This window comes from Daphnia pulicaria, chromosome 4 (genome assembly GCF_021234035.1).
Source record: "Daphnia pulicaria isolate SC F1-1A chromosome 4, SC_F0-13Bv2, whole genome shotgun sequence".
Lineage (NCBI taxonomy): Eukaryota > Metazoa > Arthropoda > Branchiopoda > Diplostraca > Daphniidae > Daphnia > Daphnia pulicaria.
The window spans coordinates 20272736-20298849 of NC_060916.1; the positions used below are offsets into that span (position 1 = coordinate 20272736).

Genomic DNA, 26114 nt, shown 5'->3' on the forward strand with positions numbered 1-26114 from the left:
TATCCATCCGATAAGCAGGAATGACAACGACGAAAGAAAAAAAAAAAGAAGGAAAAAGGATTGGTGGTGACCTCCATTCCATCGTGGATGCCGGCCACTGTTGCAGCAGCACCAGGCACCACCGCAATATCATCAGTATATAGGAACGCTGGAAGGCGTCTTGGCGCTGGAATGAAAGAGAGGAGAAGCAATAAGCAAAGCAGCACACACACACACAACAAACTCTATACACAGCAGACACACACACCGATGAGTGTTCCTTTTTTTTTATTTTTTTGCCCGGCTGTCTACGTGCCTATAGCCGGTGCTGTGCTGGGCTGTGTGTGTGTGTGCAAAGGAGAAAATGTGTGCTTGGCATTAACATGCGCCCAGGCCCCAGAGTTTGGCTATATAGTAAGGAAGTGCATGAGGTATGCTGATGTCCTGATTATCAGCCGGATGCCATCGACGTTAGATCGCAGGTTAGCCGGTCTGCCACGCTTCTCTTCATATGGCACAGATCAAGAAGTGTGTATATCAATCAAAGCGGATTCCCGATGGATATCGTTTCTAATCCGCAGCCATTCCGCGCTGGATAGCATTTAACGCCATTTAAACTTGTTTTGACATTGTCCAAGTTGAAGTCATTATCGTACAATATGTCTCATGGCTGACTGTAGGAGGGATAACATTTTGTCACAATCCTCTTAGGATGCGCTTAATAATAATTCAGTACCATACGACATCGTCGTTGTGGCGGTGATTAATCACTGGCGAAGGAAGGACGGGCGGATTTTATATTTTTTACAAGTTGCTGCTGATGCCAAACGTCAACTCACCATCAGGCGCGCCAGATGTATGCACACACAGCAGGATTGAATAACTCTCGTCTCTGCTTGCTGACGTTGCTTTATCCAATGTGACATGTAAATACACTTAATACTTGGGCTGTATGTACAAGACGGGCCGGCATTCCGCGCCAGACAACAATAACGGCCGTCGTTCATGAATGAATGAATGAATGGCATCAATCAAATGGGACGATCTCCGGGCGCAAAAAAAAGGCCAGCTTAGCAACCGACGATATCACAGATTCAGATAGTCGCTAGAGCTGTGCTCTTATATAATATCATTCTGGGATATGCGGTTCGTTAGATAATAGCACAATAACATGTGAGCAACTTTTGTTAGCTAAATAGGATCGAATATTTGGCTATCGGAGAACTTTTGCCTCAACTCAATCCGATAAGCATGTATTATTATTTCTATTCCGAGTTCCTCTGCACCGACTGCTGTCCACCAAGAGGGTCTCTTTTTTGTATATACTGTTATCGGCTTTGATGATTTTGAACGGGGATTCGGGAACTGTTGCTGGATCGCTGCCAGTTGCGAGCGCCCATGCAGCCAGTGGCCATAGTATCACATATGCAGCCGGTGCCAGGAATCCCGGAATATGGGTATGTAGGATAAGAACATCCTTCTGGGCATTGGGCATGCTGCGGCGCTGAGGCCATTAATGGCCGGCCAGCAAAATGCGCCTTTTCTTTCGCCTGTGTATATTTGTCGCGCCGCCGATCTATTGCGTTATAGATTGGCCTGGATGCGACTCTCGTGTGCTTCTGATTGAAACTCGATCTCTCTACAAGTGTAACTACTATACATGAATAAACAAATGAATGACGCACTTGAGACTAGAATGTGTGGCAGGCTTAAATGTGTAACGAAAGAAGAAGAAGAAGAAAACAAAAAGAAAAATGAAAATTCAAAAGAATTCGCCTGTAGCTGCTTTTGAAATTGACTTTGCGGGCGCGCGATGACGACGAAAGAGAGCCGGACGTGCAAAGAGAGAAGCAGGGAGGGAGGGGAGGGGGAAGAGCGTATAGAAAGAGAAGAGAGAGAGAGAGAAAAGAGCAACTTTTTCTCCGGCCCCGCCTTCCATCTCTTTCTCTTTCTCTCCCGTGTTTCTTCCTATTTTCACCTGCCGTGGTGGATGTGGGACCCCTTGTCGACTGTCGACAGGTTTTTTTTTTTTCTTCTTCTTCTTCTTCTTCTTCTTCTTCTTCTTCTCTTTCTCTTTCTCTCGGCAAGCTCTCCCTTACCCGCCTCTCTCTCCCTTTTGCGCCTTAGCCACCCACCAACCCCTCTTGCGCTGTGCAACGAGACCATCCAGCCAGCAGGTTCTTCTCTTATGTACGAAGAAGGTATGTCATCTCCAGCCATCCCCCACCACCACTTCCACCTTCTCCATCGGCACACTATCGCCACTATAGGAGCTGCTCCCCTCAACCCCCCCACTCCCCACCCCACTAAAGTTACCTGTGTTTGTGTGTGTGTCTTCTCTCTTTCTTTTTTTTCTTTTCCTATAACGTCGAGGAGAGAAGGCCCAACCCGCCCGCCCAAACGCCCGCCCGCCCGTCGATGTACGAATGTAGGTCAGTGGTATAAAACGCATCGAGCACCGATCAGTTGTGTCTGTATCCACGTGTCCTCACCAGGTACTGGTTCTCCTCTTCTTACGCTCTGGTCTGCTCGCTTCCATCCCTCAGCCAACTTCGACGACTTGAATTTCTTCAGCAAAGTTTGTCACTTCTGTTATTCGGACTATCTCGTCTCAGCAAGTTCCGCACTAGCAGTGAACCAAACGAACAATTTTTCACATTCATTCAATCTTCCACTCCGCGAACTTCTTCGTCGTCCGGCAGAAATTTCTCGACAGTGATCCGACCGAGTCGTGAAAGACTTTTGTCACTTTCGTCGCGTTTGCTCCATCGAGTGTCCGATTGACGAGGACCTAGCCCAGCCGTCTCCTGCAAGGACGACGGCCATCATCAGCCCACCACTCGCCGAATCTGTGCTAACAGATCGTCACTTGGCAGTTCTGCCAAATTCACCTACCTGTTGAATCATCCGACGCAGCAATGGCAAAGGTAAGCATTTTGAGAATCGATCGCCAGCATCAGCGGGCGATGGACGGATATATCTTTTTCATTTCCGGCTGCTTAACAAATCTGGACACATATAGCGCCAGTGGACAGAGCAATATGTGGCGACGTGCGATCGAGTCTTGATGAGAACGGACGTACCGGGTCAGCTAGTAGTTGGCTGGGCCCAGGTCCGCTTTCAGCAGGCTCAATCTAGGTCGATCCATTAGAACTGATTGATCGCCGGCTTAAAAGAAGCCGGGGCCAATCTAGGTCGCTCTTCTCCTTTTATCTCTGTCCATATAGTTATTTGCTCTCTCTTTCTCTCTGATGTCCTTTTTTGTCCTCTTCTTTCATTTTCTCCGTACAAATAGTCGGTGCATTATAGGCAGACGATGCAGTCAGGGTCGATCTAGGTCGAGCTTGGCTTGTTTTGGTCGCCCGCTGGTCCTCCTATCCAGCCGGCCGGCTTATTTTTGCTTATGATGGAAACGCTCCGAGTATGGAGGGTTTGAACTAGGTCGACCTGTCATATCTCTTTTTCGCACAATTCCTGTCACAACCTCCGTATTAGAAAGAAAAAAGGTCGTCAAAAATAAAAAAACGGAATGATTGCCATCTCTCTTGAACTGGGCTGTATGTGCGCATCCCCTTTTTTTATTTGCTGGCCGGCTTAATGGGGACACGGCAGAAATTGTACTTGGGATAAAAAGGCGGCCGAGAAAAAGTAGGTGTATATACGGACACTCTACTGGCCTTCCTTCAATACAGGTGTATATTTACACACAGCAGAATAGTCAATTTCTTTCGTGTGGGAAAAAATAAAAAAAATGTGAAGTACACTGTCAATATTGCGATGTCAGCCGGGCAGAGAGGGGAGGGAAACGGAATCGGGGACGTCAACTATTTGACTGTGTGATAGTCTTCAAGTATAACTAGACCGGCGTATATGTAAACTAACTATTATATATGAAGAAAAAAAAAGACATCAACTTGACAATAACTAGGCAGAGAACAAAATGCCGGATAGAGTGTCACCGTTGTAAACGGTGCGTTTTGTGCATGTTGGAATGTTGTTGGCACACAACAACAATTTAAGCGGGCAACCGGGCGCGTCATTCACACACTCTGTGTTTGTGTGTGTATGAATGGATAGCGGGACATGTCAGAACAACAATGACTGAAGAGAAGAAGAAAAAGAAAAAAATAACAAGCTGTTTTGAAAATAATAATAATAATTAAAAAAAAGAAACTAATTAGTAAAACTCTATATGAAATTGAATTGAACGAGTATTACTAGCTCGCCTTGATTATTTCGTATAGCATGTTACGCCTTTGTTCATTTTGTCATGTTTGGCGTTGTGTGCGAAATCTGATCAAGTTCATTCTTCCGTCAAAATAATTCGATTGGAAGAGAAATAAGCTCGCGCCTAAATTGGTTGTTGTCATGCGTGTTGGAATGAGAAAGTATCCAGTCGAGTGGCCATCCCCATCGAGAAAAGGAAAAAAAAGAAAAAGAACCAACACGACGATAGCGATAGAGAAAATCTTGTTGAATGGAAACATGTGCGGCTGCGGTCATTTTAATCTACAAAACAGAAGAAGAAAAATAAATAAAGAAAAAGAAAAAAAAAAAATCTCGCCGGAGAGTCTTTTCTCCGCGTCGTTCGGGAGAAAGCGGGCAGTCCGATCGCATAATTAGTTTTCCCCTCGCAGCGGTGAGTCCATCGCGAGCCTTCTTCTTCTTCTTCCTCTCCTTTTTTTTCGGTTGAAATGTGGCCCCAATCCGAGAGAGTGTCCGCTAGCCATAGTCCAGTCTTATTTCCCCTCCCTTCTCCAAACGAGAAACCAATACACGGAGCTGCAGCACGGAGTGTGTGTATATAACAGGTAGAAATAGAAAAGGTAATTTTCTTACAAGCCCCCAACGAAACCAGAAGAAGAAGGCGAAGAAGGGAAATATAGGCTCGTAAGGGATGGGCGCGGACCCAAAGAGAGAAGGGTGGAGTCCCTGTTGCAGGTGGGAGGTGGTGGGCAGTCAGTGCTAGAAGCTACAGGAGGAGGAGGGCAGAGGCTAAAAAGTGTGTCACACACCTACATACAAGGAGAGAGGGGCCCAACAACAGGTAGACAGCCCAGAGGAGGTTTGTCTTATATGCCGTGTGTGTGTGAGCCCGGTCAGAAGATAAAAAAGAAAAAGGCTCAATCTTTTAAAAATGCCGGGGTAACACGAGAGGTACACACACGAGCCAAGGCGCGCTCTCCTCTAGCGCTATATAGAATACGAATAGATATAGTAGTAGCAGTAGCTCCCGCACGCTATCACTGGGCGAAAGGGAAGAAGTAAAAAGAAAAAGAAAAAAAGAAAAAGGGGCTCGCGACGGATGATGATGATTATGATGATTGTGCTGCTAGTGTGGTGTAGTAGTACTACTAGTAGTTGGTGTTGAACGTTCCGAGCCGGGCTTCCATGTCGTTGGCCTACTTCTTCTTTTTTCTTAGACGTGACTGTAGGATAAACGAGACGTTGGCTCGTTTGCATAGACTTAAATGTAGTAGTTTTGCTTTTCGCATTTGTTTAATAAAAAAATTATCTTTTTTTTTGCGCTTTTATCCTTCGGGTAAAATGGATTCTCTTTGGGTGGATTGGCAAAAAATAAAAGAACCGCTAGCCATTGTAATTCCTGGCGCGATTTCAAAACATTTCCGCATCATCCCTTTTTTTTCCGTTGTTGAACCCGCATATATGTTTTTTTTCTGTGTGAACTTGAACCGTGGCAATGGTCACATTCGATGCGGTGGAGTTGATGATTACGTCGTTGGTCGAATAAAATTCTCTCACCTCTTTGCACCCGTAAAAAGAAATGATAATATAATGAAAATAATTGTCTCGGCTTCTAATACCATCCAGCGCACCGGAAGAATAATAGCAATAATAATCATAAAAAAATTAAATTAAATAAAAAGCCCGACCGCGTCTACAAAGATTATAATCGTCCCCCCTCTCTCTCTTTGTTTAAGATTAATTGTTTTCTTTTTCATTTCTTGGAGGAGAATTTGACCTTTACGTCGTTTCCCGAGCTAAAAGTGGTCCCCTTTTTTCTTCTTTCTTAAGAAGCATGAAGGCATGAAAAGGCTCAAATTCCTTATGATGACTCCATGCAGAGTGAATGTTGGATCATCATCACAGATATATACTCGGTCCGTCTTTCCCTTTTTAGCTACCGCGTACCCAGACGAGGGCGAGAGGGTTTTGGTGGGGGTAATTTTCAAGGAGGGTTATTTCTCTCTTTTGTGTTATTTTCTTTTGAATGAAACATTCCTTGGCCTATCATCTCCCCTTCTTACACAACAGGTAGACAGGAGAAAAAGGGGGTGGGGAGAGAGAAAGGGAGAGAGAAAAAAAACTTTCACCTGTTTTCCTCTCTCTCCCTAACCAGAGAAAAGGAAATATCCGACAGGTGTTTTGTGTAGCCGCCCCTGTTAAAGTTGAGAGGGAGAGAAAGGAAATTTAAAAAAAATCCCAAAAAATGACTCAACAATGTCTCGAACCCAGAAACCCCATGCGCCATAGACACCAAACACACACAAAGTGTCAAAGATCTTTTATATATTTCGCACAAGAAGAAGAAGAAAAAATGGGGATAAATTTTTTTACCGATTTGAACAGGAAAAAAAAGAAGGGAGGAGAAAACGTAATCCGGGAACACATTCAAATTCAATCCGAAAAGGAGAGAGAGAGAAAATATCCAAGAATGAAGAAATCGCTGCAAAGCGACTGTGGGTCAGTGGCACAGAAGTGAGGTGCGGCTTCTTCTCGATTATTACGTGGCCGAGTTGTTGGGAAGGGAGAGAGAAAGAAGGAAGACGGTTGGATAGGAATAGGGACACGAAAAAGAACAACAGAGAGAGAGGCCCCTTATCCCTTATCCCATGGCGTGTCTAAACGCAATGTCTAGATAAGCCGCCCATAGTGGTCGTGGTATGCACTGGCATGTCTGTTTTTCTGCAGCCCAGTAGGCAACACACACACACAGTTCTTCTCGCTCGCTCTTGGGGTTCCTCTTCTTTCTTTCTTATCCGGAGAAAAAATCAGAATGGACGACCGGTTTCTTTTTCCTCCGCCGTTTTCTTTTTTTTTTTTTTTTTGCTTTTCCGTCTTTATGGACTTGCGTTGCTGCCAATGTTTTGTTTTTTTCCCGTGCATGGAGCGTCTACTATACACTATACACGCCATTTGGGCCGATCTGCCGCTGGAAGGCATCCGACTTTCACGGATTCATCCATACCTGTATGGGCTGGAACTCGATGAGCAAACGAATCAGAGTCTTGTCTCTCACCGAGTTTCACCTGACTTGGCCTTAAGGCTCAGCTCTCTCGCTCATCGGGCGAAAGAGAAAAGAGAGCTGGAAGCTTCCAGTGTAGGTGGGGGTACCAATGACCGCTTCATATTCCTCCTATGCCGGTTCCCGCACTGAGAAATTCTTTCACGAAAGAGAGAGAGAGAGAGAAGATTTTCAATGGGTTCCCATCGTGTGTGTGTGTGTGTGTGTATGTATGTGTGTCTCATATTTTCGTTTGTAGGGCGCCGGGCTCTTGCCACTTTCTCCGAGAGAGACTTGTGTGTGCGTGTACGTTTGGCTGGGCTCCCACAGTCCCCAATCTATACGTTCGAGCTGCTGATCCCCTTCCGGGTGTTTTCTATTTATTTCTTTTCTCTTCTCTCCTTTTCTGGCCTGCGCCACTGTTGCGCTCCGCACACTATAGTAGTACCTGTTTCGGTCGTAATGGGGTCCCGGCGGTGGGCGCATCGGTCGCTAACAACAACAACAACAACATGCACTGACAGTGTAGTAGTGCCTGACATGCAGTGGCGCTGGAATGCCAACACAGAAGAGAACTCGTTTCGCCTTTCTGTGCGATCCGATCCTTTGGGGCATCTAATAACTAGAAAAAGGCAATGGGCACACACATACATCTCTTTTCACTTGGCACGCTCGTCAAGTCAAGATTGGGAGAAAGAAAAATGGGCTGGCACACTTGGCACACTTGCCAACCGACAACGGGAGAAAATAATAAATCGAACGAATGTCGAGAAATAAGAAAGAAATCAAAATGAATCGAAGCTAAAAACTAAAGGCGGACTGATTTTGTTTTTTCTTTTTGTTTTTTCTTGTCATCATTCGCCATTTTCTCTTTTTTTTTCTTCATTCGTTCGGAAGATTAGAGTCGCAAGAACAGTAGGGCAAACCGCTCGGGTGTCATCGCCTGCTGAATGGCTTGTAACAACATAATATGGCATGCTGAGTCAACTGCCGATCCGCAGGCGCCTCTTTTTCTTATTCAATTTTCAACTCGATTAGGCTAGCGCTAGAAAAACTGGCACAATGGTCTCGTGAATCTTCTTCTTTCACGCCCAATCGCTTGGATGTAGACCGCGGTAATGGCGCTAGAAAAAAACTAGCGTGAAATGATCTAGCGCGTCAATTGTGCGTTGTGTTATATATAAATGAAAACGGTGCAATATCGAAGAATGATTGAAATTGATTTGTTGCCTTTTTTTGTTTCGCTCTCTTTAGTTTTCCGCTTGTCTGCTGCTCTTGGCGCTGACTGCCCTCGTCAGCTGTTGGGCTGAACCGGAACCTGCCGGACCCAATCCGTACATCGTCAACGCTGAAGAAAGAACATGGGGACATCTCCGCTCCGGAGGAAGCGGCTACGGCTATAGCGCACCCAAGGCTCCCAAGGCTCCTAAAGCATCGTATGGCGCTCCTAAAGCTCCCAAGGCTCCCAAGGCAAGCTACGGCCCACCAAAAGCCAAGGCTCCCAAGGCTCCTAAGGCATCTTATGGTGCCCCAAAAGCCAAGGCACCGAAGGCACCAAAGGCTTCTTATGGCGCTCCTTTGGCTCCCGCTTATGGAGCAGCTCCTCAGCCAGCCTACCACGCCCCACAGCCGGCCTATCACGCTCCTCAGCCAGCCTACCCTGCTCCTCAGCCAGCCTACCCCGCTCCTCAGCCAGCCTACACTGCTCCTCAACCAACTTACGCTGCTCCACAGCCATCGTACGCTCCTCAGCCCAGTTATGCTGCTGCCCCTCAACCATCTTACGAACAAGCTGGACCCATCTACGCTCCTGAGCCAGTTTATGCTTCTGCTCCGGCCCCGTCATACGCTCCCGAGCCATCGTACGCAGCACCTGCACCAGCCTACGCACCTGAGCCATCTTATGCTGCTCCAGCTCCGTCTTACGCCCCAGAGCCATCGTACCCAGCACCTGCACCAGCCTATGCCCCAGAGCCATCTTATCCAGCTCCAGCTCCAGCCTACGCCCCAGAGCCATCGTACCCAGCTCCGGCTCCAGCCTATGCTCCGGAACCATCTTATCCAGCACCAGCCCCGGCTTATGCTCCAGAGCCATCTTACGCTGCCCCGGCCCCGGCCTACGCTCCTGAACCATCTTACGCCCAGGCACCAGCTCCATCATACGCACCTGAGCCAACTTATGCTTCAGCTCCTGCTCCAGTGTACGCACCTGAGCCAGCATACCCGGCACCTGCCCCACAGTACGATTCTCAACCAATCTACGCCCCGGCACCCGCTCCATCATATGCCCCAGAGCCGACTTATGCTGCCGAGCCGTCTTATGCTCCCCAACAGCCCTCATATGCTCCTCAACAGCCATCGTACGCTCCTCAACCTTCTTATGCTCCTCAACCCCAACAATCTTACGCTCCTCAGACGTACGCTCCTCAGCCATCTTACCAACCAGCTCCAGTTTCTTCGTACGGCGCTCCAGCAAAGGCACCAAAGGCATCATACGGCGCTCCCGCAAAGGCCAAGGCACCTAAAGCACCCAAGGCTTCTTACGGCGCACCCGCAAAGGCACCAAAAGCATCATACGGCGCTCCAGCTAAAGCTAAGGCTCCCAAAGCACCTAAAGGACAGTATGGCGCTCCTAAGGCACAAAAGGCTCCCAAAGCACCCAAAGGACAGTACGGCGCACCCAAGGCCCCTAAGGCACCCAAGAAACCTAAAGGTACATATGGCGCACCCAAGGCTCCCAAGGCTCCTAAATCTTCTTACGGCTCACCCAAGCTGCCCAAGGCACCCAAATCGACCTACGGACCCAGCAAATCCAAGTTCAAGTTGCCCAAGATCAAGCTGCCCAAGATCAACTTCAAGTCCAAGGGTAAAGGACAGAGCTACGAGGTTTTGGACCCACCCTACCCCAGCCACGGATACGAAGAGATCCCTCAACCTTACCCCATCACTTTGGTTTACCAGCAGCAACCGGCCTATCACCCAGCTCCTCAGCCAGCCTACTCTCAACCCCAACAGTCTTACGCTCCTCAACCATCTTACGCCCCAGCTCCTTCTCAGCAATCTTACGCTCCTCCCCAGCCTTCTTACGCTCCTCAGCCATCATATGCTCCAGCTCCTGAGCAGTCTTACGCTCCTCAACCATCTTATGCTCCAGCTCCTGAGCAGTCTTACGCTCCTCAGCCATCTTATGCCCCAGCTCCTGAGCAGTCTTACGCTCCTCAACCATCTTACGCTCCAGCTCCTGAACAGTCTTACGCTCCTGCTGCTCCTCAGCCATCTTACCAACCTGCTCCACTCCAGACTGCTTACGGCTCAGCACCAGCTCAACAAGAGCCAACATATGCTCCTCAGCCTTCTTATCCTGCCCCAGCTCCTTATGAAGCATCTGCCGCTCCGGCCGTTCCTTCTTACTCTGCCGCACCAGCACCAGCACCCGCTCCAGCACCCATTCCCGATCAGATCTACTCTGCCGCTCCCGCACAAGACCCCGTCTACGTTCCAGCACCGTCTGCAGCCCAGTATTCCGCTCCTGGCGCTTCCAGCTACTCTATCGTCCCCGTTGCCCCATCTCACGAAAACTGTGAATCCTGCGCCACGAACCCATGGGTACCGCTCGGCGGAACTCCCGTCTATGGAGTTCGTCCTGAAGATGTTCGCTCTCTGCCTTCCGCTTCTGCCCCAGCTCCAGTTGCTCCTGAATACACTCCACCAGCTGCTCCCGAATACTCTCCACCAGCTGCTCCCGAATACACTCCACCAGCTGCTCCTGAATACAACCAACCTGCTGCTCCCGAATACGCCCCACAGGTCGCTCCCGAATACACTCCAGAGGCAGCTCCTGAATACACGCCACCAGCAGTTCCTGAATACTCGCCACCAGCTCCAGTTTCTTACTCCGCTCCTGCTGCTGTAGAATACTCTGCTCCAGCTGCCAGCTACGACTCGCCCGTCGAAGAATCCATCGCCATCAGCCAACCTTCCGACGATGTTCCCGAGGCTGTTGCTCCATCCAGTGACTCGTACAATGACTTGGTTGCCGCCGCTCCTACTTACACCCCCGTCGAAGAAGCTCCTCAGCCAGCCACTCCGGATGTTGTCCAGGAGCCCATCCAGTCATACTTCATCCCGGCCGAGCCAGTTTCCGTTCCAGCGTACGACATTCCAGCTGTCCAGGAAGACTACCTTTTGCTGTCTCAACCTGAAACGACGTCGGCTCCATTCATTCCTCTGCCCGTTGACGAGCCGGCCATCGTGACCGCTGCACCCGAGTCTTTTACCTACTCCTCTTATAGCGTTCCCGAGGCTGCACAGGAGCCAGTAGCTGTTCCCGTTGAAGTGCCCTTCACTGTGCAACAGGAGGAAGCAGTCCAGGTCTACGAAGCTCCGGCTCCCGTAGAAGAAGCACCCCAGCAAGTGGCCGTCTTCTTTAGCGCACCCGCCCAACAGGTGGTGGCTGCTCCGGCCATCGAATACCTACCGCCGTCAGCGTAAGTTCAAAAAAGTCTTTCTTCAGTTTTTTGAACCACCACCGCACCGCGGCCATTTGATCACATAAAAAAATGTGTGTGTGTGTTTTTTTTCATTATTATTATTGATTTCTGCACCTTTGTCCCTTATCATGTTTTATTTTTACAAGTGTGTCATCTTTTCATACCTACCTTGCCCAAGAGAAGCATAGTAGCCCTCCTTAACATTTTTATCGTCGGTGTGAGAGTGTGAGAAAAACACAAATGACAAAAACTCCCAGAAAAGAACGAGAAACAGCAAACAAGACAAAGATTATTACAAAAGAAAAGAAACAAAAAAAAAATGATGATGAAGGTGATTTGAAGACGATAGAAAAATCGGATTGGATAAAATAAAACAAATTAAAGAGGCTGACGTGTCAGAGAAGGAAATCGGTGACTGGCTTATCGGTTAGTCCTTTCTGACACGTCCCACCACCAAATTTTCAAATAATTTCCAAAAGACCTTTTTCAATCTCTCGCGCGGTTGAATCGGTTTGAAAATCCAATCCGATTTTGATGCTCAAGTTCTCCCTCTCTACCCACACGTCATTAAACAAACCAAATGCTTGTTTATTATCGTATATACATACCTTACCCCCTCGTCTCGTCGCGTCAGTTCCAGAATTTCTTAATTCATTTTTCTTCCATGATTTCTTGATGATGATACAAAATAACGATGAAAATCTCCTTCATTTTCTCTGTCCTACTTTTGATCAGCAACACCATCTTCTTCTCTCTCTGTCTTTATTCTGTCGCACACTCCTATTTCCAGTCCGCTCATCCGCACACCAATTTTATTTTTTTTTGGTTCCGTCAGTTATTAAAGATACCAGCGGCGTTGATATCAAACAGAACGCTGATTGTACCATTTGCTCACTTTTTATTCTGCATAATTTCCCATTTTTTCTCCCCCTTGTTCAATGACAATATCTATGAATATATATTATATATATATATATGGTAGGACTCTTTCCCTCCACCTCTTCTTCCCGATCGCAAATCGAGACGGAGATGGAATTCATTGAGAGAGAGTATGTGGTTAGAGAAACTTTTCCGAGAGACGCTGGACACAGAAGTTGTCTGTTCTAGTAAAAATGACGAGCGGTCAAAGAGTTCTATTTTATATATATACGAGTGGCGAAGTACTTTTCTTTTGAATTTTTTTTTTTTTAAAGATGATTTGATTTTCACAATTTTTTTTTTAGTAAATTTTCCATTTTATTTTTTAATGTCCCACTGTTTTCTTATTTTTGCTTTCATTCTTGTCTGCATCTATAATCTTTTCTTTATTATCGCTACACCGAAAGCAAACCCACCTCTCTCAACCAAAACCAAACATCAAATTTTTTTTCTTATTTTACAGTTATATTCCCTCTTTACATTTTTACATTTGTTCTTTCATCTTTATTCATTTTGCTGGACAACAAAACATTCCGTTATAACTTTTTGATTTTCTTTCATTCCAATTTTTTTGCAACCCGTCAAATCTGTCTTCCTTTCATGCACATTTCGCAATTTTCATTATTCATTTTATTGCGGGGTGTTGTGGTGTGGAGCATCCGCTTGAATCGCCGAGCGCTGTAGAGCGGACCCACCCCAAACACTCTGTTCTTAAAAAAAAAAAAAAAATGAATAAGAAAATGAACAAATGAACTTAAAAAAGCAAGATCTAAAATTTAAAAAAAGTAAAATTTCATTAAAAAACTAGAAGAACAAATGAAAACGCGTGAATTAACCAATATACGATGACCAAGATGAACGACGAAGAAATTCGTGCAGAATAAGAAAAGAAAAAGAATTCTCTCTAGTGTGTTTCTTCTTCCCTTTGGCTCTCTTTCTTTCTCTTTCTCAACCCTGCTGTTGATGTATGTGTGCGTGTGTGTGTGTGTCTGTTTGAAAGAGAACAAAATATAAAACAAAACTACAATGGCATTCTTCAAACCAACTGTACTATGTGCATCATCCCGTAGTTGCGCTTGGTAGAGAACAACCGAAAAACGGCACACCGAAAAAACCAAAATTTCGGGTCATCTCGAAAAAAAAAAACACAAATTTATTCCGCGCACCTCGGAGCGTTCCACGTTCATCATCTCTCGTCCCGCGGCTTCTCCCGATGACATATACACATCACCTCTTACCTGACTGACTTTCTCTCCCTCCACCGGACTCCTTTTTTTTTTTTTTTTCCTTACAAACAACACACAAGACTGACCTGCTTTTGATTCGGACGTTCTCTTCTTCTTTCTCTTTCTCACACAACAACAACGAAAAAATCCTTCTCTTCTCTGTCCCATTCTTTTTATTTTTTTGTCTGTGCTGATGACGAAGCTTATATTCATATTTTCGCTTACGACAACTTCCTTTTCCGGGTTTCTTGAAATGTTTGAACCGTTGCGACGACGTCATTTGACATGATTTTTCCCCCCATACCACGGTGTATTTACCCTTTGATCCTTCCAACTCCTCCTCCTCCTATTTTGACTTATTACGTAGTTCTACAAATTTGCATGATGACGCGTTTTGAATTCTGTTTTACTATTTGACTATTTGACTGAACCAAAACTGACTGAAAACCAAAACTGGCATGTACTGTTGTCTTATGTGAATGTGTTTCACAGTGAGACGGACGAATCCATTGACGTTGACATCAGACAGAAGGAGGAGACTCCGACCGACTACCAAGACGTTGCCTACGCTGTCCCGGACCCCGTCCCAGTCCCCGCCCAACCGGAATACGAAGCTGAAATCCCGGTCTTCGCTGAGCCGGCCTACGGTTCACGTATCACTCAACGCTTGCCCGAAGGTACCCATTCCGGTTTCATAAAAAATAGTTCCGTATAGACGACAGGATTCTGTGCAAACACGAAACAAACAAAAAACAGACAACTATACACACAAACAAAAAAAATTGGTAGGAACAAACACAGTATAGATAACGATGGGAAAGGATGACCGAAATTGGATCTGATTATGATTGGTTTTATGTAATTAATAAGTATGTATACGTGTGATGACACCTTTTCAGTCAAAAAGTGTAGGCATACAAACCTAGTTTCCTTTCCGGTTTGGATGAGTATGTGTAACGGAGGAAAAAGCGGACACACTGGGTTTTTTTCCAATATGTGAACCACTTGGGTTTGGATATGATACGTAACACGTAATTATGGGGAAGAAGATAAAAAAGAAAATTGACCAGAAGGAAAAAAGAGGAGTTAGTAAATAGATTGTCATGATGTATATTGCTCGTATTAGACGGAACCCTTCTTGCATCACTTTGTTACAGGCTTGAGCCGTTGGACAAGGAAATATTAGGGACTACAACCCAGCTCAAACGAAAACACAAAAAAAAATTAAATAAAACTTAAAAAAAAAAAAGAATCACATTGAGAGAGTAGAGTGCCACGCATCGTGCGTCGTGTGTGTCTAATATGAAAAACAATAGAGAAAACACAATCATACATCAAGTCACGGTTTACAAGACTATCCGTTCGACGAAAACATTAAATAAAATAAGAAACCGAAACAGAACGCGGCACGCCAACCCACCTTTGATTTCTCCACGAAACCGTCGCTAAATTACAACCCCAAAAAATCAAACCTTGTTACCCAATTCCAAACCTTTTATCAATCTACCCAACCGACCAAAAAAAAAAAATGAGACACAGCAATCAAGCAGGAAGCGAAACGACGTTTTTCGCTGCGTCCTCTTCCCTTTAAATTCTTCACCACAGAAACGCATTATCCCCTCCCCCCACCCCAGAGGCAAAAATAGAAAACAATTGAATAGCATAGTAGTAGTTTAAACCAATTACCCATTGTAGTATACCCCCCAAAATAGAAAAAAAAAAGAAAACGTAGACAAGACAAAAAGGAAGATTACAGTGAAATATTGTACCACCTTCCGGTTTAGCTTTTCCTGTATCGTTTTGTGCCAATTATTAGCTTTCTTTTACCTTTCTGTCTCTTGCTCTCTTTCTTGCTCCTTCCTATCACTAGCTGTTGAACATTTTTTTTTCCTTTTTTTTTAGATAATTTAGAAAATCGTTTTCAGTTGGTATGGAAAACGAAATTTAACTTGAATCTTTACCTTCCGATACATTTTGTAATTGATTACGATTTAAAGAACAATTTTTTCTTGCTCTTCTCTTGCCTATCCCATCTGAACGGTCGATTCTTCTTATTACTTTGTTTTTTCTTTATTACTGTATAACGTAACGAGAGAGGGGGGGGGGCCACTGGACACATGCATCCGAGAAAATCTGCAACGGCTCGAAGACTCCTTCTTTCCACTATCCGCGTGCCGACTTTCTTATTTCGTTTCTCTCTTCTTTTCCGCAAGATCAATCAACCATAATATTTCGATTCTGATACAGCATAGATTTTTGACAGTTACACACATAGCTAAGGCGCCCCGACGTGGCCCGGGGCGCCGCCACCTCATCAGCTTCAGCTCTGCCGCTTTTTCCGGAACAATATCCAATCTAAAAAAGCCTTAAAGTTATTCCAATCCAATTTCACAGCCTTATAGCCTATAGCCTCCACACACATCACAGACATACACACAAGCACATCTTCCCCTTGTTTTTGCCTTAATAGACCTATTTCCTGCTATTTTGTCCTCGCAAAACGAGAACATTACCGCAGAAAAAAACAAAACCCCGAACCGCACACAATCAAAATCCATTCCGCTCTCTCCCGAAAAAAAAAAACCTTGCTCCCGATTTCCTTTTCCCTTCCGTCTTGTGTGTTCTTCCCTATGCACCCAGCACACCTTTCTCTATCCCCAGCGCGGAAGTGGAACGCACACGCTGAGCTCTCGTCGAGACACAATGGCACATCACCGGCAACCGAAACCATATGATAAAAATGAAACCTTGATCCTTTTTTGTTCGTATGTTATACCTGTTTACCAAACCAGCTCCACACGCAAAAAAAAAATACCCTTCCTTGCCTATCCAGCCTTTTAAACCCCCGACCAAAAAGCAACGGGCGCTCGCTGCAGCTACGACCTGATTTACTATTGCAGAAATTCAGCCCGCTCCGTACAGACCCGAATTGGAAGAAGAAGAAGCTCCGGCCCCAGTTGCGCCCTACAGTCCGCCCGCCTTGGTCTACGCTGTTCCTGAGCCGGAGCAGCCCGTCGTGGTCCAACAGCCCGTAGTCCCTGAATCGCCCATCTCCACCATCGATGCCGTCCTTTGGGACCAGCCGGAAGAGGATCAGCAGGTATTGCAGGAATTCGTCCCCGTCGTCAGCCAGGAGGAGGAAGTCTACGTCCAGCAGCCGCAAGCCCCTTCGTACGTCCAAGAGGAAGAGGCTCCCATCCAGGAGGATAGCCTTTTGCTCTCCGTCGGACAAGAACTCAGCCAGGAGCCGGAATACCAGGAGCCAGTCCGCCAAGTTGAGCCGGAATACCAGGAGCCAGTCCGCCAAGTTGAGCCGGAACTCGTTCAACTGCCAGTTTACCAAGAGCCTGTCCAGGTTCCAGAGCAGACTTTCCAGGTAGAGGAGCAGGAGGTGCCGACTGTCCAGCAGCCCGTGGAGATCCAGCAGGAGCAGGAGGAGGAGTACGTAGAACCCGTCCAGATCCAGCAAGCACCCGTCCAGATTCAGCAAGAAGTCGTCCAGATCCAGCAGGAACCCGAACAGACGTACCAGATCTCGCAGGAATACCTTCCGCCCTTCCCGACTTACAAGAACGTCGAAGTTGAACCGGAAGAAGCGCCAGCCCTTCCCGATTACGAGCCCGTAAGGATTGTTCAACAGGAGCCGGAGATCGTCCAAGAATACGTAGAGCCCGTCCAGGTTGTCGTGCAGGAACCCGTGGTGATTCCCGAGGTCGAACAAGAATACGTCGAGCCCGTTCAGATTGTCCAACAGCCCGAGGTCGAGCAGGAATTGGTTGAACCAGTGCAGATCCCCGAATTGCCGGCCCCGATCCAGGGAGAAGAGCCGGAGCAGTCGTACCAAGTCGAGCAGGAGATCGAGAAGCAGCAGGAGCAGGCCAGCAGTCCGAAATACCAGGAGCCCATCGACCAGCAGTTCAATTTCCAGCAGACGATCGAGAATTTCGCCAAGCAACAGACGGACGAAAATTTGGCTCCAGTCATTTCGGCTAACAAGCAAGCAGGTAGAGGTCGCCCCATCCGACCGCGCCCCATCATCTTCCAGCGGACGGAAGAAGATTTATTCCAGGCGGGTTTCCCCGAAGTAGCCGCACCGGAAGGTGACGACGTTCCCTTAGAGGAGCAGGCCGCCATTCGTGAGGCCATCTTCGAGCTCAAAAAGGAAAGTCGATCGGGTTAATAAAGATGGTCCCACTCTGTTCTTATACCTCTTCTCTATATCCCCCGTTACTTTTGTTATTCCTTCACAGCTCAATCACGCATCAGCGGCATTGATTCAAATATCGACAGCTCTATATTAATCAAATCAAACCAAAACCGATTTCAGACACAAACAATCAGCCAGGAACAGGAAACACAAATCGAACTCAAATGTCTCGTTGTAACAAACAAAAAACCGTGCAACATATTTTCTCTCTCCGCATTGATTTTATCTTTTACACCGCACATCAGACACACACACACACAAAACATTTTTTTCTGAAAAAAATGCACAAAAACCCTTCCAGTAAGTCTTTTCGACGCATTGTAAGGAGGACGTACTCGCCTGGTGCACGTACCGTCTGCCCAGCATCACCCGGCCCGTGCTTCTTTTGTAAATAGATGAATCCCCCTTTTTTTTTTTAATTTTCTTTCTTTATCATTTCCCACTTTTCTGTGAGTCCTCCTCTCCCAACTGTGTTCTTTCTGGACGACACTTCTCGTTTTCTTGCCTTGTTACTTTTTTTCATTCAGGCCAGAAAATGTGTTTTCTATTTCTCTGCATTTCTTATTTTTGTTCTTATTATACTCTTGAGTGACTGCACATGATGATGATGATGATGTTTAACTTCCCATTTTATTTTAACATGAACTCTCGCGCGGGATATTATTATGGTTTGCCCGACAGCGGCTGAAACACCAATTCTTATAACTTCCTTTTTTTTTTGAAATTTTTCTTGTTGTTGATGTTGTTGGTTTCTTTTGGTTATCCAATTTTTTTTTTTTTTTTTTTTAATTATCATTCTTTCGTAGAAAGACTTTGGGGAAAGTAGTTAAAAAATTTTGAAAACGAGGATGAAAAACCTGAACAAATTTTAAGGATATGCTCGGAAAGTGGATGAAACCCAATGTTATGTATTAACCCGTCAGACTTCTATTTTTTTTTTTTGGACACGAAAGCGCGTGTGATCTGCCATTTTTGGAACTTGGTCGAGATCCCAACTAACTCACATCATCGCATAACCAATCAGCCAACAAACAAAACCAACAACCCCAACCAACGAGAGATGATATGTGTATGTGGTAGTCAATGTTGCTCAACCAAGTTTGGCTATCGTATCGTAGATATTCGTCTTGAATCTTGATATACCCTTCCAAATTTCATACCCCACTCTTTTCCACTGTTTGTTTTTTTCTTTCTATTGTTTCAACTTATTGCAAAACTCTTCACCTTTTTTTTTTTCTCTTTGATATGCTGTATCTTCCACCCACCTTTCACATCGATATACCCCCTTTTTTTATCATGAACCATAATAAATATATTCGGATTGTCCGTTTTTTTTCGATGTCAAATCAGGAGTTCCGTGTTCAGTTCATTTTTTATTCAACAGCCCTCCGAGTCATAACCTACTCCACTGGAGGTTCTCTCTAGTTCATAGATAGATTTCTCCTTCATTTTTTATTCTTGACTTCTCTTATTTTCCCTCCAGCCAGCCAGCCAGCCAGCCAGCCAGCGATGACGTTATGCGATGGACGCGCGCTCATCGCTTATTCACTTTGCCCTGATTCTCGCCCATGTCCCGTTTCAACTGTTTCTTTTTTTTTTTGGTCTTCCATAATTTGAAAAAGCAAAAAACAAAAAGAAAAACAAAAGCCATTCACGGACGCGTGATCAGTTGCACGAGAAAATGTGTGTCCATTTTCACCACGTCAAATTTCTTCCCATTTGAAATTTGATTTGTAGACGCCGAGAGCGGAACGATCACAACATTGGGACACGTCGTCCGTAATAGACCTTGCAAACTCTTTTAGCTGCCGACGAAATCTAGTTTTCGGCAATGGCATTCCGCTACAGTTATTTTGAGAAAGCATTGTGCGTGTTTTTATTCGGCATTTCTACATGGTACAAATAATAGAACCAGAAATTTGAATGAACTGACGATGACGCAGTTCTTTTTTTTTCTTTGTGATCCTTGTTATTTTATCCGGTCTGCTGTGTGAGTGCCATCTGAAGAAGAGGCACCACTTGGATGGTGGACAAATCCGAAAAGATGGTCTCGGCCGAGTCGTGCGACAAGATGCGGTGCAAGTTTTCACGGCGCAAGCTGAAGATGCTGGCGGCCAGCAGCGGTAGCAGAAGCATCGAATCGAAGCCTAGAATGAGATCCCACAGGAAGAGCAACTGTTCCGGAATGAGGAAGCCGCTGAAAGCCTGAACCATCCAAGGCATTGCGATTCTCAACCTGTGCGGGTAATAATAAATAACGAGCGAGAACGCAGGAGGTAAAATAAAATGAATAGAAAGGTGTCGGAAGAATTGGGCAGCTCAATAGCGCCATGCAGGAAGTGAGTGTGTAACACGTGCTGTCTTATCTAGAACATAGCAATTCAGTTGTTGTTATTACGGCTCAATGTTGTTGTTGAGACAATGAATCCAGAGCTCGGGTTCCTGCTGTTGGATGAGTCGTTCAAATAGAACAGACAGGGCGACAATACCCTGGCCGTGCGACGATAATCGATGTAATCTCGACCAATACTTGACGTACATGGCGCGCAGCGTGTAGTAAATGTCTTCGGCCTCTTCGTAGACATAGCACAGTGGAGCCACTAAATGCACGCACAGCACACACAAAAAAGAGAAAACCCGCGTATAAATAGTTACATAACGAGCCCATTAAAAGCAAATGTTATGACTTGTCTAGCGCTTCGTCATTTTTTCGCTCGTTTTCCACGTATATACTCGGACGACCGCCAAAGTGCGTTCCAGTTTCATTTATTTCATTTCATTTCGTTGTCGACACACGGAATGAACTGCTAAGTGCGCGAGAGACGATCATTAGCTTTCTCGCATTGTATACCGAACGTACCGTACATGGCCCAGCCGTAGAAAGGGATGCAACTGGACGGCGGGAAAGCGGACGTCGTCACGGAGGATTGACCACCGATAGCGTCGCCGTCGGCTCTGCCGCCAGTTCCACTGCTGCCGCCGCTCGCCGAAGAAGAAATGTCGGGTGCATGAGCGAAGCGGGACGTTGTCTGCGCTCTCGACCCGAATTTCGAGCACAATTGGAGGCAGACGTAAGGGTCTCGTGAAAAGCAGAGCGACACCTTCGAACAAAAAACAAACGAAAAAAATAAAATCGGCGATCAAGCGGAACCGTGAGCCAGCAGGAAGTGAACCATTTTCATTGTAATACACGCAGGAGGCACACAATAAGCGCATTGCGCAAGTATGCGATTACCAACAACTTCCTTCCTAAAAGAGATTTACTATAAGAGCCTTCTTTCCTACTTGTACACAGCACAGGTATAGGACCGGCGTCTAGACAATGCAGATTGGCTCATTAAGTCGATTGCCTTTGGGTGGGCGTGAGTATAAGAAATTGGCCATCAGGAAAAAAGAGAAAAATGTTTTCGAGAGGAGAAAAGTTATGACGTCACCTGGTAGATGAGATCTTCGAATACAAAGTAATGCTCGTCTCTCGACGCCGTTAGCTGAATGTCCTGGAAAAACGAAAGAGAAACGAAAGAATCAGATGGTGTGTGTGTCAACCTATAGCTCTATTATATACACACGTCTGCCCACTTTGTTTGCTCTCTCTTTCAGTTTTTCCCATCTTTTACGACGCGATTATAGCAGACGGGAGCTGAAAGAGCGTCAAAGAATTTGTCACGCGGGAAGTTATACGGCCGTGAGTGTCGCCTTTAAAAAGAAAAAACGGCAAATGGGGGCACGCACTTCTTTCCCTCTCACTCATGCATCCATTCATACATAAAATTCTTGACTATAATCGCTATATAGTCAAAAAAAGATTGTTTCACGACAGACAACAGCTCACGAATTGAAAAAAAAAAAATCATAAGAAAAAAGGCAAATCGAGACTTCGTGCAAGTGTCATTCATCCCGTCTGGGGAATTGAAGAAAAACGAGTTGCGCCCACCTGATGATAGTTATACAATGTACTGCACCATTACTGCCTACCTCAATGGTAGCTAGATCGTCATTTTCCCCCCTGTCGGGACTATGTCAGATATACATATATATTCGGTTCGACTCTAAAATAGTTCGTTCGTTTTTTTTATTTTTCTTTCTCGCAGTGTTGAAACACGCCCGGGACTATATAGCGAGTCGTCACGATTTGAGTCTGGGGTTATGATTTTTCATCTTCTCGCTTTACATTTAATCTCTCTATACGCAAGTCTTTCTGCAGCACTATTATGTAGATAGTAGGCACAAATAGCAAAATGGCATGCGTAGCGGTAATTCTATCACGAAAGAAATGGGCGAGCCGACCAGGGGGATCGTCATGTCAAACTGCGTGAGACATGATACTGTTTGTATGCATATATACCTAAGCGAGTGGCATTGCATTTTTACATAGAATTTGTAAAAATTTATGCTGAAATACCTTCATTATAATTTTGTCTGTCAAGTACTCCGTTTGGATGACGGCGTGCTTTTTGGCCTGAAAGTAGGTCTTCTCCTTTTGTTCCCGTTGTTGATGATTTCATAAGCCAACAGACATGGCAGAAAATTAATTTTTTAAGTCAACAATGTTTTACTTATATAATAAAACAGAAAAAAAAATTCAAACTTTTTCGCCAACGTGTGACAGAAGGACCTGCTTCCAGAGCCCTTTTCGCAGATGAGATGGACACCCACCCTTGACGAACTCCTCCGACAGGAGGATGTCATTCTCGGCCACCACTGGAAGATGGCGACGTGATGTTCCACACGACAGGAAATGATGAGATAGTAGTATACGTGTACATTGAATTCAGCAAACATGTTTATAGCAGCCGCAGTCAGAAAGGTTAACCAACCTTTTGTTCCGAGAGTGATCCGGTGATTGAGTAAGGTCACGTTTGAATTGCCCTGCAGTACCAAAGATGAGCCGAGCCCCAAAAGCGGGTCAACACTCGTGCACATGTCTGAAAAGAGCTCTTGCTAGTTGTGCGTGATGCAACGAATGAGGATAGACGACGGCCAGACAGACACGGAAAAAGAAAAGAAAAGAGAGAGAAAAAATAACTGATTTTTAAGTGTGCAGAGTAATAACATCTCTTGGGGGGAGAGAGTTAGAGGGGGGGGGGAACCGGGTACGAAATCAGCCCTTTAATTATATAGCTGTCTACTCTACGTGCAACTACATAAGCGCAAGGGCAAACATTAGACATCAGAGGGGGGGGGGATTGGCCGAGTAGCCAATTCGTTAGGGCAAATGAACCACACCCATGAGCAGCGGAAGGCAAAGACATTTCATTTTAGATGGATTATGTGAAAGATCAACTGACGTTGGATGGGGACGACCGAATCATGTTGGCGATGTATTCACGCATCATCAATCGAAATCAGTAGGGACTAGGGGGGAAGGGCTTTGCTGTTTTATCTTTGATAGTCGAAAATCCGATGTTGCAATTTTAATTGGCAGTTTACGGAGAGGTGGATAGAAATAACTTTGGCTGATACAAAAGTTCCGTGTTGACTATTTTTCGTTAGCTTTTGTATCGATGAGATTGTGTGCAATATACAGAGACTATCTACAGCTTTTGAGTTCTTAAACGAACGCAGTGCCGAGTCACGCGGAGCGCTAAGTTATTCATATTAGGGCTTATAGTCCGTTGTAAACTGACGGGGAATTGTCAAGTCATACAACACTGATGCTGTGTGGATGTATTGATCGTCTCTGTAATGTATATGATGTCAAACAAAGCGGGAGGTATAGAGAGAGAGAGAGAGAGAAGGGGAAGGAAATATCATGAGAATCAAGTACTGTACTAAAGCGAAGCGGAAACGCCATCGGGTACGTATTGGAAACTCACCAACTCTTCAAACGTCGGGACGTTTAATGGAATTTTGACCGCGCTCCATTTCTCCTCCAACCTGCAGCAGATGTATAATGAGCGCGTGCCGAGATGGTAAACATATTTATACATCAGCCGAGATATATATCTACGAGCATTTACTATATACATATGCGCTAGGCTCTCTCTCTTCATGCACACACGCTACAAAATAAAATTAAAACCCCAGACCGGTTAATGGAGTAATCGGGATCCCGCAGAGCCACCACCGCCTCGTACAAGTCCTGGGTCGAGTAGAGATTACGGATGGAGCCGACGTCTGTGAACACACAAGGTAGAAATGTTATATACGCAGCAGCAGACAGTATAATACACACAAGCGGAGAGATATTCCGGCTAAGAACATTCAACACAAGTTGGCTAAACAAAAGTCTATATAGTCTCTCCGTTTAGCTATAACTTACAGACGAGAAACTTGGGACTCCACCTTGAAGGTAGGTAGACCATTGTGTACGCACTTGGCCGAGTATATAGTATTAGCACAAACAGACATTCCGTCAAGACGGAAAATCTGATGCTCATGATTTTGTTTTACCTTGATCGTAAGTGCTGAGCTCATCCCATTTTGATGATAGTTCTTGAGCTTCTGATGAGGAACGTTGACGAAGCAGGGAGAGTTTCAAATCCGTTTGGAGATTCAAGAGGGCTGCTCGTTATAGTCATATCAAAGTTGTTGGAAAATCAGTCGACCGGTGTTGATTCGATTGAAACCAAATTGGAAAAAAGTTTAGCGTGAATAGCTTTTAGCGAGTGACAGGATGAATTGTTAGGATAGGCACACATAGGAATATATGATATTAAATAATAGGAAAATGGAAAACACGCACCCTTGCTGACACGACGCTCGAAGTGGGTCTATGGCCAAAGGGAATCATGGAGAGGTGATTGTTAAACAATTACTTGAGTTTGTTGTTGACAAAGAGACAGCCTGTGCAATCATACTTGAGCTTTCCTCATATAGGTCAGTTGCTCCTGCTCGTCCTTCATGTTTTTGCGTCGCCGGGACAACACAAGTGCGTTCTTGATGCACGTTTCGATGCCATTGAGCCGGAATGCGTGCCGTAAGTCGGCCAGGAAGTCCCCAGTGCCCAGCGGAGTGGCAATACAAATGTGCTACAAAAAATAGCACATTCAGAATTTAATTACTGCCTCGGCATTTTATTAGGTTATAAAATGTCTTTAACTGTGTCTGATAAACACGGACCGTCAAATGAAACTAAACTGATTTAATTGCCAACTAATAATAATAAGTGCTGGGCTGTGTGCAGTAAAACGTAATTGTAAGACAACTTACCTCGGAGGCAGCGATGACTTTTTCTAGTGTGCCCAGGATTTGCAATTCTTCCATGCACGCTGCCACCTGTTCCTGGATCGACACCTCGCCGGATGCTGCCGAACTGGTCGGAGACATTTTTCGATTCCCCTTTTTCTCCACTTTTTTTGTCTTTGCCGTTTGTTGTGCCGAATGAGAAACGTCAATCGAATTTCAGCCTGGCAGTGAAACCTGGCTGGTTAGGAGAGCGAGTTAAAACAACTCCCCAACTGTGACCCAATATGGCCTTCCCTCATTCGATCGATCAAACATCCGTCGTCCGTTTCTCTCCATAGGCTATACAGTCGCAATCCCCCCGTAATGTTGCTAAGCAATGGCCGAAATTCGGGAGAGGCCAACAAAGGGGGGAGCGGGAAGAGATCGTGTGGAAGAGAGGGGGGGGGTGGACGACACCACGAATAGACGGATATAGACGGCGGATGGACGAATAGACGGAAGAGCGGCGTAGAGGGTGGAATTAGGGGGTGAGAGATTGTGCGGACTCAACTCTATAATTACTAGAATTTCTAAAATATCAAGCATCAGCTTTAACGGTCTTGTAGAGCCCTTCCCCCTCCACCCTTCTCCCTCTCTCTTAATCTCTCTCTCTCTCTCTCACTTCCTTGCAATCCTCCATCCCTCCACGTCGTTTGCTCCATGGCTCTTTTTGAATCCAATTTGAAATTGGCGCAAGCGCTATGGTCGTTTCAACGGGAATCAATAGAGGCGAAACAGCATCCTCGATGCGCGGCTAGGGCTCTAATCATCCATATTTTCTCATACATTAACCATTTGGCGTCGGATTGAAACTCCAGGTCTTCAAGTGAGCTGGGCATAGTCGGCCTCAAGTTCCTGGATAGACGGTCGCTCGAAAACGG

The 26114-nt window shown here is 45.6% G+C and overlaps 2 protein-coding genes across 2 annotated transcripts; one reads left to right on the forward strand and one right to left on the reverse strand.

Moving 5' to 3' along the window:
- The first annotated feature begins 2441 nt into the window (after positions 1–2441).
- LOC124338102 (titin-like) lies at positions 2442–19412 on the forward strand. The gene is made up of 4 exons (XM_046792175.1): positions 2442–2906; positions 8480–11712; positions 14352–14536; positions 16760–19412. Exons 1-4 carry the CDS (start codon positions 2898–2900, stop codon positions 18037–18039), a joined length of 4707 nt encoding a protein of 1568 aa, XP_046648131.1. The 5' UTR covers positions 2442–2897; the 3' UTR covers positions 18040–19412.
- Positions 19413–19873: 461 nt separating this feature from the next.
- On the reverse strand, positions 19874–25684 carry LOC124338105 (TBC1 domain family member 19-like). Its single transcript, XM_046792177.1, has 13 exons — positions 25219–25684; positions 24867–25037; positions 24752–24779; positions 24460–24570; positions 24096–24183; positions 23883–23943; positions 22884–23007; positions 22655–22767; positions 22469–22543; positions 21501–21563; positions 20927–21167; positions 20465–20666; positions 19874–20302 (listed from the first exon to the last, which is right to left on the reverse strand). The coding sequence occupies exons 1-13, from the start codon at positions 25333–25335 to the stop codon at positions 20041–20043; spliced, it is 1656 nt and encodes a 551-aa protein (XP_046648133.1). The 5' UTR covers positions 25336–25684; the 3' UTR covers positions 19874–20040.
- Between the last annotated feature and the right edge of the window lie 430 nt (positions 25685–26114).

Bases quoted from the DNA above. Each gene is read 5' to 3' on its own strand.
- LOC124338102 (XM_046792175.1), top strand. The intron at 11,713-14,351 runs GTAAGTTCAAAA...TGTGTTTCACAG, and splicing joins GAATACCTACCGCCGTCAGC to TGAGACGGACGAATCCATTG. The intron at 14,537-16,759 runs GTACCCATTCCG...TTACTATTGCAG, and splicing joins CACTCAACGCTTGCCCGAAG to AAATTCAGCCCGCTCCGTAC.
- LOC124338105 (XM_046792177.1), bottom strand. From the start codon at position 25,335: ATGTCTCCGACCAGTTCGGCAGCATCCGGCGAGGTGTCGATCCAGGAA. The intron at 24,184-24,459 runs GTAAAACAAAAT...GTGTGTTCACAG, and splicing joins GCTCAGCACTTACGATCAAG to ACGTCGGCTCCATCCGTAAT. The intron at 22,768-22,883 runs GTTGGTTAACCT...GCCATCTTCCAG, and splicing joins GATCACTCTCGGAACAAAAG to TGGTGGCCGAGAATGACATC.